Here is a 17,637-nt window from a genome sequence, read left to right as displayed (position 1 = left end):
TTTGTCATTTTACTTAGTTCTAGTTGAATATGACCAAAAAGGATGTACAGTGATCATGGGTATTCATCAGCCTGTGAAAAGTCTATTGCTTGCATAGAAACATAATTCAGAGCAGGGCTGCATGGGAAGGAAGGAGGGAATTTAACCATTTACTTTTTGCTCAGTTTTACAAGTCAGCTCTCCAGTATTAAAGGGCGGAGGGTGGTTAAAAGCACACATTCTAATTTCAATATACAAAACTGAGTGGGTGCTGAAGGGTTAAATACCCTCTCTCCCCCCACCCCCCCAACATGGCACTATTCTGAATTGTAGCTGCACATGAGTGCAATTTACATTTTACAGACTGATGGAGAGCAGTAACCCCTGTTACATCTGTTTTGGCCCACAGCCTGAGACTGACAGGTGACTCTCAATCAATAACACTATTTTGGAGCTTACCTAAAGTGCAAGGCTCTCTGAAAAAACCATCTAGGTGTTTCCCTATTCTGACTGACCTTGATTTAAAGCCATTTCTATCATGCTGCTCTCCCCAGGCATCCTCAAAATACAGAACAGAAGAGGCAGCTTGCTCTTCTAGTGTCTTTCCAAAGGGGGAACTGGTTTGTATTTACCAACCGTAAAGTGAGTGAGTGCTAATCTTTTTTTCTCTCTGCAGCATCCATGAACATTGGCCTCTATGTTGGAATCATTGCCGGTATCGTTGCTGCAATAATTGTCATTGGCATTATAGCTTATTGCTGCTGCTGTAGAAAGCAGAAGGATAAGGACTATGAGTTTACGTGAGTGTCTTTCACTTGGAGATGTGGGTGGGAAAGAAACAGCACAGAAAGAGTGCTTATTTGAGATGAATAATATGTTCAAGGCACACATTTCACTTCCTGCTGCTGCAATAAAGATTGGTTGCAGTCCTCCTCTTGGCTAGGCTATATAAAAATCACTCAAGTAATTGGGGCTTTAACAGACTATTCACACAGCAAGCAAGAAATCTTTCTCCTCATTTGAAAAGTGTCCAATATTTACCTTATTATCCCAACACTTAGGTGGTGAGGCCAGATGTGCTCACGTTATACGTACCAATCCTGCTGTTCATTGTTCCACCCACCATAATGTAGAAAGTATTTACAACATATGTGTAAGCATACAGATTTAAGATAAGGTAACTCTACAGCAGATCTGCGGAGCAGTTCATACTATATACTAGTAAGTCCAAATAACATTCTTTCAAGAATAACATATTCAGTTCAGAAGTTACTAGAGGTAAGGCTATAGTCTGTTCAGAAACAGATTACAAAAAAGAGTTAAGGATAAAAGAGCAAGAGTACTTGCTATAGACAGGCTTTGCATGCAAGAACTCCTAGGTTAAAACTCTTGACAACTAATTATGAAGATTAGGTTGATACTAGGGTATGGGGAAGATCTGAGACTCTGGAAAGATGCTGCCAGAGTAGACAGCACTTAGCTAGACAAACCACTGGTCTGACTAACTAAGGCCTGTACCATGCGTTCAGTCATTCTAGTTCTTGTATTTGCATAATATAAAGTTCTGGAGAATGTTTAAAAACTTATGGGACAGTATTTCCTTTACCCAATGGTTCAGAGTCATCTCTTTCTGTGTGTGTACCATATTGACATATGAACTATTTCCCTAGTCAGTTGACTAAAAGCCAGTTCATATGTTGCAGCATCAGTGCAAACCTGAAAAGAATTTAGTATCTAGTTTTGCACATATGCAATGATTACTCAGTCTTCACATGTGGAAGTAGTAGCATGCAACTATTATTTTTAGACAGATCCATGAAATGTGAAAGTAATTTTGGGAGCCCTGAACTTCATTGATCTGTTTGTGTGATATTTTTCATCACAAATGCAAATATAATTCTCACATTTAAAAAAGTAAAATTTTTGGTTGAAGATTTTCAAATAAACCATACCAAATAATTATTTGCTTTGCCCCTTTGCAAATCATGGCTGTGATAAGTTTACTCAGTATTTTATGTCAAAGGTATACCTGTTAAATGACAGATATCAAAATGATAAAAATCTAAATATACAGAATGCTTAGACAAAGAGCAAAACCAATTCTGCACTTGGCTGCAGATGAAAATTTCTGTAGGCAGAATGACTGCCACCCACAGAGCACAACTTTCTCATCTCCCCCTCTTGCTGCCACCTGAAATGCTGCTCTTGGGGAACAGAAACAGCATTCTGAGGGGCCACTGCAGAAGCATTCAATTGGATCCAAGCTATAGTATTTTTTAAAAAAATGCAACAAATATTATAGGTGTACGGAAAACCTATATCACGAAGGCCATATTGGCTAATAATTCATCCAAGCATACATAAAAGTGTCTCTTGTCTTTAGTGAACAGTAGTTCAAGAATGGATGTGAACAAGAAATGTACGTTTACTGGCTATACTGTATATTAAAGATACCCTCAGACAATTGTTTGTATGCGGGACCAGTGAAGAAATATGTCTCTAGAATGGAAAACATCACTGACGTACCCATCCATCACTGCCCCCACTCCTCCCATACACAAACTTTTACCTTTCAGTACAGGATTTCATTCAGACTGCAAGGACTCCGAAATAATGACTGATAGTTTCAGTTCTGTTGTTATGAGTCACTGCCCACAAGTATTTAATAAAAACCCATGAATAACTGAAATTAACTTCTATACCAAATATTTAGAGAGACAGATAATCGATACCAACCACCATCAAAGGAACCTGTACGAATCCGGGGGCCGGCTGATGAAGAGGTACAGGACGAAGATGAGCAGCAGGAGGAAGACAGGTGGAAAAGCAAGCCACTAATGCCACCTACTCCCCAGCCAGAAGTGGAGGCTTAGATACTAGCATTTCCTGATGGGAGAGGAGAACAGCCAAGGAAAGGATCTTCAGGCGGTCCTGGAATGCACTAGATGAATAAGAAAGAAGAGCTGCTTTAAAAGCCATGGCAGCTTCAAGGCTTCCGTCTCTTATCCTGTTGCCTTAGTGGGAAAGGAGAGGGAAATTCTACTGTAAATGCTACACTGGTAAACACACTCCATGCAAATTTTCATAATTCCTATTTGTGAATTGTTGAGAAAAGATAAATGATGGGATATATTCAGCCACTGTGTTCAGCAAAGATTGAAGCTTTTTATTCTTCTAACGTGCCTCCTTCAACAAGCAACTCTCCTGTTGGAGGAATAACAACTTTAAGTTAGAGGAGGGCTTCAGATCTGGCTGAACAGAATGGCTGGATACACCCCAAAGCAATTCATGCAAGTTAAGTGATTACAACTTTCATTGGGGGGAAATGGAATAAAGTTTCACCAATGGTATGTTTGAAAAAATAAGAGGTAGTAGGACCGTTCAGATGATCAGTTTAGAACTCACCCACTAGTATAATTGTTGCTAATTTGTTGGGCAGGATTCAAATGTCTTCACTTGTGGAAATGCTTGTGGTAGGAACACCTCATTTTTCTAGCACAATGTTGTGCTACTATTAATTATTGTTTTCTCCCCCAGCACAGCACTTAATGCTATTGCTGTGTAGAATTCGATTATGCAAGCCTTAAGCACTTATTGGACAGTACAGTACTAACTTTACTTCCATCATTTTAAACCAGTTTAGAAATGACTTGTCACTGTCCCAATATGCTACCTCAGCATTTGAGCACTTGTTTAAAAAAGAAAAAGCTAAAAAGCAGGAAAGAATACTTCTTTTCATTTCACTATATCAAGAATCTTTCATTTCTTTTTTTTAATGGCTGGCTATAGTACGGAGACAGTGCTAGTAACAGCACAATTTTGTTGCTTAAAATTGAATTTGTTTTTTTGTTTTTAAGAATTCAGCTGGAAAGAGCCTTAATTGCTGCTGGCTGGAGAGCCTCTGAATGAATAGGCTATTAATGATTCTCTTTGAAATTGTCAATGTTTATTTTTGAAGTTGCAATATTGCTTTTTAAATAAAAAGAGATTCTTCTAAGATGTTTGGAGCATTATTCATTATAACTGAGCTCAAACTGGAGCCACCATGGATTGATGAAGACTGGCCCTTTCCACCTCCCTCCAGTAACTAGTTTCATATGCATGAGTAACAGGAATCATGCTAAGAAAGGCAGAATTTACTGAACATGGAATATAGTAATTTTTTTAAATCCTGAAATTCACAGAATTTTCCTTTAATAGTCCTTCGAGAAAAATATCAACATTGCCACTCTCAAAAAACAGAGGAATTTCAGAAAGATATGACTTTACCACTGACGTGTCAATAAACTTCATATTCCCAAAGCTAACTGATGAAACAGTGCACATTCCTGAGTGATGCCAGTACCTCAGTAACAGTGCAGACTGTGAAGGTAGAAAGCATAGTTAAAATTACAGGGATTGGTTGCTTCTCTTGATAAACATCTAACTTTAATTTTTCACTGGCATAGGCATGTTCAGGGTTGTACATGGAGATTTCAGCATCTGGCAAAGCCAGTTAGGTGTAGCGGTTAAGTGTGCGGACTCATATCTAGGAGAATTGGGTTTGATTCCCCACTCCTCCACTTGCAGCTGCTGGAATGGCCTTGGGCCAGCCATATCTCTTGGAGTTGTCCTTGAAAGGGAAACTGCTGTAAGAGCTCTCTCAGCCCCACCTACCTCACAGGGTGTCTGTTGTTAGGGGGGGGAGGAAGATAAAGGAGATTGTGACTGCTCTGAGCATAGGGCGGGATATAAATTCATCTTTATCATCTTCATCATCTACTACGTCATCTTCTTCTTCAACTCTGCGCCCAGACAATGCCTCCCTATCTATCTCCCCCCAGAAGTCCTTCTTCACTACTTCTGTCCCAGTTCTAAAATGTTGGTAGTTTTCTTTCCATTTACAGACTTCACAGTTGAGCATTGCAGTATTCATTTTCTTCCATAGCATACACTTTTAAGGAGATGCTATCACTCAGTGCATTTAAAAAGTATGCAGTAAAAAAAGCTTTCAGTTTCATCCTCTTTTTAGCTTCTGGTGCCAAAAGTACCCACGTTTCCATGGGATAAAATTCTTTCCATTTCTCAGATCAGGCAGAAACACCCAACAAGACCAATCTATTGAAACAAAACAAAACAAAAACTCTGCTTGGATCTTTAAAAAACAAAACAAAACTGTCACCTTTTCTATTTAAATTGCTGCAGTCCCCATAAAGCAGCTTTGGAAATTCACACACATGAACAGCCTCTTATAAATAGCAACTTCAAAAAAGGTAACAAAACTGACAAAAGAACAAACAGCTCCAGGAGCTATTGAAGGGGGGGGGGGAATGCCACACAGAAAGGAGGAGAATCTGCTGCAAACAAAAGGCAAACAACCATGATAGGATGCTGTGAAACTGAAAGGAAAGAACATATTCATTCAGACTTGCATGGATGGTGTCCTTTCTGTTAATACCCTGTGCATTAAAGGCAATATAATGCTCATCCAACAAAGCACAACAATGTTTTTCTTCTCCTACAGTTTAGCTTCATATTGACCATTAGCTCCTTGGAACACCCAAAATGGTAAAGGTAATTTAAAGTACCCTCATTCTATAAATTCTACTGAAGACCTTCATGTTAGTTAGATTCAAGTCCAGGAACACTTTAGAGACCAGCAAGATTTCCTGTGCATAAGCTTTTGAGAGTCAAAGCTCCCCTCATCAGACTCCTGAAACATCTGATGAAGGGATGAACATCTGTTGAAGGAAGGGTTTGACTCTTGAAAGCTTATAACATCCCAAATCTTGTTGGTCTCAAAGGTGCTAGTGGACTTGAATCAAGTTCTTCTTTTGGGATGTGTGCATAAGCCTTGCTTCCAAATACATGCCGGAGGTTCATATGGCGTTGTGTCTATGGCTTTTGTGGGTAGCCTGTTTTGTATGTATGTGGCTGTCATGATGCACTCTCCCCAGAACTCATTTGGAAGGGCTGCATCCTCAAGCATGCATCTTACCATATGCAGCAGGCTTTTTTCTCTGTCACAACATTTTGTTGAGATATATAAGGTGTATAAGGAAATGTAGCCTAATAGTCTATACTTTGTTCTCTCAGGAACTGCTGTGTGGCATTTGCCCTTTATTCACCACTGTCGTCTGTGTGCAGGATCTGTGGTTTCCTTCCAAATTTGTTGCTGTCAAGAACAGTGTATTCTCTCAGCTTCTCCAGCATCTGTGATTTTTCACTAAGCAGAAACACAACTGAATATCTGGTATAATCATCAATAAAACTCAGAAAATACTTATAGTTGCCTATTGTTGGAGTTGGCAGTGGTCCACAGATGTCACTGTGAATCAGCTCCAGGGGTCTTTGTTTTTCCTCTGCTTTGGAAAAGCCTTGTTAGTTGCCTTTGACTGGATATAGCAAGAACAGTTAGCATTAACATTGCAGTCAGTAAGATCAATGCCACTGGTCAAACCTTTTCTTTTCTTGACCTGAACTGCCTGATAATTCTTATGGCCTAGTCTCCTGTACCAAAGACACAGACAGCTTTCATGAGCTCATGATTTTGTAAACTTTACTTCTGCCTCACATGATTCAATCAGGTTCACTTTGTCTGTTATTATCTCAGTATCATCTTCTAAAGACCTTTGCATTTTGTGCCCATTATATAAACATCTCCATTTAGTGAAAGAGTACAGTGTCCATTTTTAACATTTAATTCATGTTGTGGAATTCTAGTGTCCAGGCCCTAGGCTGGGACCCCTCAAATTCCCCCAGATTCTTTTCTGGGATGGACAGTGGCCAGAGACCGAATTTTCTATTAGAGAGACTGAAACAGAACAGATGCTGCAAACTACATCTATTTATTGAACCTTAAAAACCCTATAGGAAAGACTATCATACAAAGCATCATTTCCAATACATAAGATAGTGTTCATTTAGAATAAATAAAGGAACATATTCAGGATACCTGCCAAGCACCTGCCCCACATTTAGTTTATTACCTGTGAGGGTGAGAGGCCCCTGACTACTTCAGACAAGGATAATGGCAGAGGATCCTCTTAAGATAAGCATTACATATGTTTAGACTTGAGACCTGGTACCAAGGGCTCCTGGTATGTAAGTTATGTACTGAGACAGAGTGCATCAATAGGGCAGCACACTTAACTTGAGAGACTATAAGAGAATCCAGGCTGCAAAGCTCTATGGGAAAGGGAAACAAACTACAGGCAGACATTGGGTTCTTATCTCACTACACATGCTGCGTCATTCAGCTCTCCCATCTGTTAACTCTCCTATTATCTGTATGCTAATTAGCTGCTATTCACAGATTTTACCAATGGTTTTAATCCAATCTTAGCTATACATTGCTCAGCTACTTATGCATTTTGACCAGTTAGCACTTCCTGGCAACTAAGCCCTCCACCTACATGCAATGGTTGGCAAAGTCTGTTTTAATGTATCTGAAGTGCATGCACACTAAAGCTTATACCCATAATTAAACTTTGTTGGTCTTAAAGGTGCCACATTATTGGTCTTAAAGGTGCCACTTAAAGGTGCTGTTGCTTAAGACCAATACGGCTATCTACCTGAATCTATCTTTTATTATCTGTATGCTAATTTGCTACTATTCATAGGTCTCACCAACTACTTTAATTCAATCTGGGCTATATTGATTGCTCAGTTACTTATACATCTTGACTCTAGCCCTTCATGCCAACTAACTCCCTCACACCTTCTATCTATATGCAATGGCTGGCAAAGTTTGTTTCAATGTATCTGAAGTATGTGTACACATAAAAGCTTATACCCAGAATTAAACTCTGTTTGTCTTAAAGGTGCCATTGGACTCAAACTTCATTTCATGATACATTTGTTTATCTGCTTTTCCTTAAACAGTCAAATTGCTATAAAAAGCACACAGTATGAAGAAGCCAGCAGAATTAGTACCATATCCTGTCCCAGGACAAGGAGATCTGGAAATCTTTCACACATCCTGTCTTCACTTGTACCCCTGGTAGGTACAGCATGGCTTGGAAGTGGCAATTACAATAGCTCACGAGGGATGAAGTCAGAGTGAAGGAAAAGTCACAGGCTGAAGATAATGCAAAGTTAGGTTAATAATAACATTCTGAGTTCTTTTAACAATAAGTTTATAAAGTAACTTTCTTAATAAAAATATCTACTCAGATGTTCCAGAATGTTGGGACTTCTTGGATGTTGGAGATGAAACCATGCAAGCACATGGCAACAAGTCTAAATAATGAGCAATATCTCCCTAAGTTTCTTCTACAGCCGTCTCAATAAATCTCCAGCTGTCACATTCAGCACAAAGAATCTTTCTTCAGATGACAAGCTAGTTCTATACTTGTCACATATACACTTCTCCTAGAAATAAAATTATGCCATTCATGAAGATGCTGTCCTATGACTGCTTCCAGCTGTGCACCAACCAGCTAATTTGCACATTCCTCTACAGATAACTGCACAAAGGTAAATTTTTCACACCACATACCTGCTTCACATTTTTTGTTTGCAAGCTTGTACCAAAAGGTTTGAATGTAGTCAGGCTCAATTCAAGAATAGTTAAGGGAAAGACAAAGGGAAATGAATTGAAAGTACCCATGAGAAATCCAGTGCATTCCTGCCACCAGTAACTAACAGAAGTAGAGATGGGTGCAGGAAAAATGGACGTTTGTCCTGGTTCGTGGGGTCTCACAAACCTTCCCATTTAATGAACCAGTTCATGAGGTTTGTGGCATGGTAGAACACACACCCCGCCCTCAAGTTGGCTACAGAAATAAAACTCAGAGTGAGTCTCCAGCTGACTCTCCTCTACCCACCTTCCAAATGTTGTGAGGACTAGATTGGTGTGTGTGTGTGTGTGTGTTACAGCCCTCCAAAGCAGATATCCCTAGAAAAGTGCCCAGTGGAAATCACAGCCACACCACAACTTCAGTAGTGTGTAGAATGGACTTTTGCAAGCTAGAGGCATCAAACTCACATCACATTTCCCTGGACTGCCCATCTACCTGCCCTCCAAGTTTGGTAGGATTGGCTGCCCTCCAAGTACTGCCTGCCTTCTCATTGTAGACATTGCTTCTGCAGATGGGCAATTCTTCTCCTCAGACCTGGGAGGTGGTCACCTGCCCATCTCCTCCTGGTGACCGGATTTTGAGAGGTGGCTTGCTACACTCCCTCTTGGGCCTGGGAGGTAGTCACCCAGTTGTGGACATGGATTCTGGCAGCGGCCAACCTTTTCCCTCTGGCCTGGTCACAGGCTTTTGGAAGGTCCTCTGCTCTCACTCTCATGATACAGAGGGGGGTTGATAATTAGGTGGGAGGGTGGTTCCCCAACAGAACAACCCACTGGCTGAGCCCCTCTGCCTAGCTGTAACAGAGGGACAGGTAGTGGGTTGGATCCCTGAGCCCACCAATCACTGCCCTAGCCAGTGACAAGGATTGAAAACTCCCACTGAGGGGGAATGTTTGGGTACTCAGCCAAGAAACTCACTGCCTCAGCCGTTCTGCCTAGCTGTAGCAGAGAGACAAGTGCCTCAGAGACCTGAAGCACCAACACTGTTCATAGAACTCTTTCCCTCTCTGCTAATAGTTAACTCCCTCTCTGCCTGCCGCCAAGTACAAAGAGCTGTATATGAGCTGGGGATATATATCCATTCTGCTCTCATAGAGTTGCCTGTCAAGCTTTGGAGGGCCACTATAGGTGTTTCCAGGGCTGCAGAAGTCATCCCACCCCCTGTTGCCTTGAAAACTGACCCATCTGCTCCAGTATGTCTGGCTCACAAACCTCTGTAAAAAAACCCAGGACAGCTTATGACAACACAATCTCATGAACTAAGGCCTCACAATCCATGAACTAGCCAAGTTCATGGCAAAGTTTGTGCCCATCCCTAAACAGAAGTTAACACATTTTGAGCATTAACGGGAACAGCTTTCAGATCAGAGGGTGGGCTTCCCAGAACTCCCATATCACATTTCTCTAGAAATTAAGCACTGTTTGAGCCACTGGAAATAAAAAGTAGCTACCAGGTTTTTTTACATCAAACATTTAAAGGGCAAAAAATGCCCTTGAGGGACGTGGAAAGATCTTCAAAAGTCCCCCTTTCTCCAGCTGTTTTGCTTCACAGCCATCTTAGAACTTTGACATTTTTTTTCTACACTGTGTGATCACACTGATGTAGAAGGGACTGTGTATCACTGAGACATCTCACCAATCTAATTTTGCTACAAGAGGCTGGACTTTATGCAGTATCTATGGAGGTGGATTTGTCCCAACTCATTCTTCGCTTGCAGGCAACTGAGAGCCTCAAAGAAGCAACATCAAGGTTTGCAGAGGGGGAAAGCAAGCAAATATGGGTAGCTGCACTGTGGAGAGCTAGCAAAATCATCCTCTCTGATTTTTCCATAAACGCAGCCTTCGAAATACTCCATGTATGGATTATACACACATTCACTGTAACTTCTGAACAGACTCTTGACATCACCTTTTCACAGGTGCTGCACAGTCCTGCCTAAGATGACATTGCTGAAGACAAATGATGCCACACTACCCTCACTCTGAAGCACTGATCCAGCTGGCACATATATTTGTTGTGCTTCAAAGTGCCCATTCTTGAATACATTCCATTGTGATGGAAAGTAGCTGGATCAACTTCTTGTGGAGAAATCTCATCTCACACTCTTCATCATAAAAACATGGTCTCTTCTCTCCATATTTGCATGAGACAAAAAATAATGTGTTCTGTATTTGGCTAGTTTTCAGTCTTACCAATCTACCAATATAAATTGGACAAATTTTCAATTTGAGGTCAAGTTTCAAATACAACTCAGAGAAACTTGGAGAGCAGACCATTCCTTTTCTGATACTTATTTAGAATGTTACACAGGGATTCCTAAGGTACCATAGCTGTCTCTATTCACAAAAGCTTGAAACGGATACACTATCCAAGATCAGACCCTGCTTGCAGTGAAGACTTCTGTGTATGAAAACTTTATTTTAAAAAAGTTTTCCATTTTGAAAGCTATGCAGAATCTTTTTTTTTTTTTAATTTTTCAGTCAGTTTTGGACCTTGAGATTTTCATGTCTCAATCACCCATGCTCTAACATGAGAGAGAGGCATAAATGAGCTCAATCTAGATACAGGCGAGGATCCACCAATACCTTCCACAGTATAAAAGAGATTTCTGTGGGTGGAGTGTAATTCTTTTCCTGCCTGCTCACCTTCCAGTATAGCCCCAACACGGCCCCTCCCAGCAGTATGAAAGGAGTCAGAGGGCTGCAGCAGTAGAGAACTGGTGAAAATCACCTATGTTCAGTCATGCAGACATCCTCTATTCCAGGGTTTCCCAGAATTTTCTTTCCTGTGGTCTGGTTATTTTTACACTTTTTCACGATCCACTAAAATTTGGGGGTGGAGACAGGAGACTTGGGGATGGAGCTGAGGAACAGGAACTATGTCATTTCCTGTGCTGTCAAGGGCTAAATGATGTCACTTCTGGGGCACACTGAACCAAAACTCCACCTTTTCCTGTGATGTCACTTCCAGAGTGTCCACCAGTGAGGCCAGGGAACTAGAAGCCCTCCCACTGTTGCTTCCCCTCCTCCCAGAACCAAGAATACAGACAGAGCATCACTTGCAGGGAAAAGAAAGAAGGGGGGGGGGAGAGAAAAAAAACCTTCCTCAACCAGCAACAATTCTGCCCAGGGCTCGTTTGGTAAAAAAAATAGCTACTGGAATGCCCATTCCCCGCCAAAAAAACCCAAACCCACGCACACCCTTCTTTGCCGCCCAGGCCTCCTGGGGAAATCTCCCCAAAAGAACATACTGGAAGGCACAGGAAAGTTCATACCTTGAAGAACACTTCATGGGTCTAAAGTGCCAGTGGACGCCAGCTTTTCTCTCAAACATTGGGAGGGGGGAGAAGGAAAGAGAGGCAGCCCAGCTCCTCATGCACAACACAGAGACGGGGGAAGGAAGCCAAACAGAGCTCAGACTTTGCAGCCTGTGTCAGTCTTCAAGGCTAGCTTTTCTCTGCACAACAGAGAGACGGGGGAAGGAAGGAAGCCAAACGGAGCGCAGGCTTTGCAGCCTGTGTCAGTCTTCAGGGTTAGCTTTTCTCTGCATAACAGAGAGATGGGGGAAGGAAAGGAAGCAGAGCAGAGGCCATGCTTTGCTGGGGGCAGGGCTAGCTTTGGCTTTTCTTATGACCCGGTAATGAGGCTTCCGTGGCCCGGTACTGGGTCACGACCCTGCAAATGGAAAACACTGCTCTACTCAATCTAAGCCAGTATGTTCTCAAATAGTAAGAATCCCAATATTGACCAGTTTCCAAAAGTCTAATAAAAAACTGGAACAAGGACCACTTACGGAGGTTTTTCAAATGTTTTGATCTATTTAGTTGGAATGTAAAACGTGGCGCAGGGCAGAAGTTCAGGAAAACCCTGCTTGCCTTTCATTTCACTATACATACTGAAAGTAATGCCATGCAGCTAAATAACATGGTTATTTAGAGGAACATCCAAGTCAGCTTTGTTTTACCACACTGTACCGTGACAGTTTCTCATAATTCTAGGTATGAGTTTCCCAGCCACAGTGGATGTGACAAGACACGAGAATTTGGTCAAGCAGAACAAACACCCATGAAAGAGTGCCTTCACTTCCCATCAGAACATAAAGTATGTTAACGGCAATAGTCTTGTCTCACTATTAAAAAGGAACAAAACTGATTTCTATATCCTTTGCAACTGATATCAGACACTTTTTGTGGTTCCCTGTTAGAATACACAATACTCTGGATGTATGTTTCTCTCTCATACAATTTAATGCATTTAAGCTTATACTGCAACAGATGAAAAAGTATTGCAGCATTATAGAAACGTATACAACACACCAAGAAACATTTGCATTACTGTTCAAAACAATGATTTATACATAAAAAAACACCTTGCTCCTTAAAGTATAAGGCATTTCAAAACATAAATAGCTAATAAAAACATAATTGCAATTAAGGTTTCTAATACCACAGCAACAGAAAAAGTTTTCTTGGAAGAACAAGCTGACTTCTGCTTGGACACTGTAGAATAAGGCACAGTAGAAGCTGAAAGAATCTACATACTTTCAGAAAACTGTCTTACACTGGTTTCTGTTATTCTGATTTCCATTTAAGATACACATATCAAGTATTCCTCACCCTAGAATAACACTTTGATTCTTAAACAAAAAGTGTTAAATGGTCAATAAACAACAGAAGTGGAACTAGTTTTTCCTTTGCTAAGAAAACACTTAAACATGACAAACAGGAGAAAAAAGTAATGCAGTGCCTTATGATATGCAGAGCTATTCTGGACAGCTATTCTGAACATTTGAAGATTTCCAATTGCTGGCCTGCTTGGAGATGCTCTCCAGAAAGCGTACAATTCCTCTTCCACGGCCAGTGCTCATCTCATTCACTATCTTCACTCCTGAAGGATACTCACCTAAACAAATAGTATGCTTCCATCAGCATATGAATAAAGCACACCCTCAAAAGCCCATAAGGTTCAGCTACAGCCAAGAGCCAGATGTAAATAGTGAGTACTAGCGCTACTAAACTTCAGCTGCACACATTTTTATTTTTATTTATTTTTATTTTTGCCTTTCACCCTTTCCCAAGATGGACTCAGAGCAGATTATAACACAGTAAAGCAATTATATTACACATACACAATAAAACAGTTAAAATTAAAAGTTAAAACCATTAAATCAGAATGAAATAAGGCAATGTCAGTGGTACAAACATCATTCACAGATTGAGACACAGGATGCAGTCAATGCAGGGAGGCCGATTAGATGGTATGAGGACGCCCGCCCACCTCAGCCAAAAGCCTGATGGAACAGCTCCATTTTACAGGCCCTCCAGAATGGTAGTAGATGCTCTATGTCTAGGAAGGAAGGAAAGAACCAGCCTTTGCTTCTCTCTTAAGCAAAACCTCAACAGTATCTCTTCCGTATGGTAGGGGACAACATAAAGTCCTTTGTCATCATGAAGGCCTGAATAATAACTCATGAAGTCAGGAAGATTCAAGGAGGCCACACCCTCACACATAACACTGTTCAAAGCCATTAATACAGCACCAATAGGTGCAGATCTAGTTCAAGAGCACTGACTACAGTAAAGCTGTGTTAACCAGCATGGTTGGGGGACTGGAACTGTCAGTTAATGAAGTATGCTGGTTAACCAATCATGAGCCCACTGCTGTTTCTGTGCAGCCTGAGAGAAGGTAGAGGTGCAGGTAGTAGGTCCCAGTGGGATTCTGGCCATGGGCACCACTCTGGATGGCAGGGGGCACCTCCCAGGAGATGTGCCCCACCACACCCTACCTATCGCTGCACAGCTGGTGATGATTGGAAAGATGCTCTGAATGTGATTGCCATAAAGCTGATCACCAGTACATGGGCAAGGAACAAAAGATGGTTGGGGCTTTTAGCCTGCTTTGCTCTCCCATGAGACCAGATAGCGGCAGCTAGCATGCTGGTTAACCTAGTGCCAGAAAACAAGTCTGTTACTGTGTAACCTTCTTTAGGGACTTGTACCCAAGTATAAGAACATAACAGAAGCCATGTTGGATCAGGCCAATGGCCCATCCAGTCCAACACTCTGTTACACAGTGGCCAAAAAACCCAGGTGCCATCAGGTCCATCAATGGGGCCAGGACACTAGAAATCCTCACCCTGTTGCCCCTCCCAAGCACCAAGAATACAGAGCATCACTTGCCCCAGACAGAGAGCTCCAACAATATGCTGTGGCTAATAGTTACTGATGGACCTTTGCTCCATATGTTTATCCAATCCCCTCTTGAAACTGGCTATGCCTGTAGCCACCACCATCTCCCGAGGCAGTGAATTCCACGTGTTAATCACCCTTTGAGAGAAATACTTCCTTTTATCTGTTCTAATTCAACTGCTCAGCAATTTCATTGAGTGCCCAAGAGTTCTTGCATTGTGAGAAAGGGAGAAAAGTACTTCTTTCTCTGCCTTCTCTATTCTGTGCATAATCTTGCAAACCTCTACCATGTCACCCCTCAGTTGATGTTTCTCCAAGCTAAAGAGCCCCAAGTGTTTTAACCTTTCTTCATAGGGAAAGTGTTCTGTCAGGGATCAGTTCCTATATGGGAGAAACTGAACACATTTTTAGTACTAGTCATTTAGATGTCTGTGAGTGCACTGCTTAGGCACACACCAGGTGCAACTGATTACTGCTGTGGGAGATGACATCTCCTATGCTTATGCAACATGCTGAGTCAGAGGCTGATGCAATCTCTGGCCAGGTTGCATGATTGACATGCGTATAAAGTGGGGACAGCAAGTTGTTCTGCAGTCTGGTTAGGATTGTGAATTCTGCATAGCATGCTGTCCCGTCTATTTGGTGAAACCGTGAATCGACCTTGGAATTTGTATTTGGACCATTCTCTGTATACTGCTATCTTTGACTGAACTGTATGATTGACCCTGGCATGGCTAAGATTTCAAGTATTGGACACTGTTCTGGTAAATATATTCACTGAAACCAGAGTTTGCCTCTGTCTGCTAACTGTGTGTGCACTTCTGTTCGTACTATACGCTTCCCCAGCAGCAGCTTCTGATAAAGACAGGTTGCTTACCTGTAACTGTAGATCTTTGAGTGGTCATCTGTGCATTCACACTCATGGGATAGAGCGCCTGCGCCGATCCCTGAATCGGTATCTGAAAAGCCCGGGATTTTTCCGCGCTCGGTGCCAATGGGCATGCGCAGGTGTCCCAGTACGCATGCTCACCGGCGCCAGTGCGGGGATCCCACCAGTTCCTTCCTGACCACTGGAAGCCCCTACTGGAGGGAGACCGTCAGCAGTGGGGAAGGAGGGCGGGTAGTGTGAATGCACAGATGACCACTCGAAGATCTACAGTTACAGGTAAGCAACCTGTCTATCTTCTTTGTGGTCTCTGTGCTTCACACTCATGGGAGACTAGCAAGCAAGACATACCTGGAGGCGGGAAGACGGTCAACTGGAAGAAACAACTTGCAACACCGCAGTTCCCAACCGAGTCCTCTGCTGAGCATGCACGTCCAGCGCGTAGTGCTTCATGAAGGCATGCAGAGAAGACCAGGTGGCAGCCTTGCAGACATCAGTAAGGGACACGCCTCTCAGGAATGCCACTGATGTGGCCATCGCTCTTGTGGAATGTCCATGAACAGGTCCAGGTAACGGCTTCTTTGCCAACAAATAACAGAGTTTAATCGTCTCAGTGAGCCATTTTGAGAGCCTCTGAGACTAAATCCTGGAACTTAGCTTGGGAGCAGCATACGAAACAAAAAGCTGCTTGTCCTTACAAAAAAATCTTTGAACGGTTCAAATAAAACAGCAAAGCACGCTTAACATCCAAAGCATGCAACCTACGTTCCTCGTCCGAGGAAGGGCTAGGGTAAAAAGTGGGCAACCAAACTTCTAAATTGAGGTGGAACTGAGAGACCACCTTCGGAAGAAAACTAATGTCCGGAGCCAGGGAAACCCCAGCCTCTCGAAAAACAAGATAAGGATAATCACAACGCATCGCCGTGAGCTCCCCAACACGACGTGCTGATGTGATGGCAACCAAAAATGCAGTCTTCCATGACAGGAGCTGCAAAGAGCACGTGGCCATCGGCTCAAAGGGGCGACGAGTTAGTTTGTCCAGCACTAAAGTCAAGTCCCACAACTGTGGGGGTGATCTTGATGGTGGATGCAGCCTCAACAACTCCTTCAAAAATTTCTTGGACTGAGGGTGTGCGAAAACAGAGTACCCCTCCACTGGATCATGGAAGGCAGATACTGCTGCCAAATATACCCTGATAGAGGAGAAAACCAGGCCCGCATCCACTAGGGATAACAAAAAATCAAAAATTGCCGACAATCCCACCCTGCTGAGACTGAAGGATCAACTTCCTGTCATAGGAAGCGCGGGTGGACAGTTTTCTGCTGTTCATAAGGACTTGCTGGACCCTGTCAGAGAACCCTACTGGTCGATGAACCACGCTGTCCGCTTCAGATGGGGCACATTGTGATGGAATACATGCCTGCCCTGAGCTGACAGAAGGTCCGGTTCTGCCAGGAACTGGTAGAAGACCCCCCCCCCCGACAGTTGAACCAGATCGAGAACCAGGATGCAGCATGGTCTCTCGCTTGCTATTTTGTTGACCACCTTCATCAACAACGGCAGAGGCGGGAACATGTAGAGGAACCGGCCCTCCCAAGGAAGCAGGAGCCAGTCTCCCAGAGAGGCTGGATCCGCTTCCCCTCTGGAACAGAACATGGGACATTTCTTGTTCTTGGCCGTGGCGAAGACATCCAGCTGCGGGTAACCCCAACGCTGGAATACAGGCTTCAGAAACCGCCACTGCAGTTCCCACTCATGTGGGGAAGCCCCACCCCTGCTGAGGGAGTCTGCTTCTATGTTGAGGACCCCCAGAAGGTGTGCCGCCTTCACAAAGATGTCATATTGTAGACACTCCAACCAGAGATCCATTGCCAATGCGCAGAGTCGAGGAGACACTGTCCCTCCCTGCCTGTTGATGTAGCACAGGGCAGTGGTATTGTCCGTGAGTAGCACTACAGTCTTCCCGGCCACCAGGGGGCGGAAAGAGTGTAGGGCAAAGTGAACCGCCAGCAGATCTAGGTAG

At 42.8% G+C, this 17,637-nt stretch overlaps 2 protein-coding genes across 2 annotated transcripts in view; one reads left to right on the top strand and one right to left on the bottom strand.

Moving 5' to 3' along the window:
- The window catches only part of GPA33 (glycoprotein A33), a 41,484-nt gene extending 38,345 nt beyond the window's left edge, over positions 1–3,139 (top strand). The window contains exons 6-7 of the mRNA XM_060234466.1: positions 656–779; positions 2,693–3,139. Coding sequence (XP_060090449.1) covers positions 656–779; positions 2,693–2,852 — 284 coding nt within the window. The 3' untranslated portion in view covers positions 2,853–3,139. The remainder of the gene's footprint in view (positions 1–655; positions 780–2,692) is intronic.
- Positions 3,140–12,763: 9,624 nt separating this feature from the next.
- MAEL (maelstrom spermatogenic transposon silencer) overlaps positions 12,764–17,637 on the bottom strand; it is a 42,136-nt gene continuing 37,262 nt past the window's right edge. The window contains exon 12 of the mRNA XM_060234465.1: positions 12,764–13,441. Coding sequence (XP_060090448.1) covers positions 13,302–13,441 — 140 coding nt within the window. The 3' untranslated portion in view covers positions 12,764–13,301. The remainder of the gene's footprint in view (positions 13,442–17,637) is intronic.

Source organism: Heteronotia binoei, chromosome 3, assembly GCF_032191835.1.
Source record: "Heteronotia binoei isolate CCM8104 ecotype False Entrance Well chromosome 3, APGP_CSIRO_Hbin_v1, whole genome shotgun sequence".
Taxonomy (NCBI): Eukaryota; Metazoa; Chordata; class Lepidosauria; order Squamata; family Gekkonidae; genus Heteronotia; species Heteronotia binoei.
Note: the sequence above shows the minus strand (reverse complement) of the source record. Positions and strands in the feature narration are given on the sequence as shown.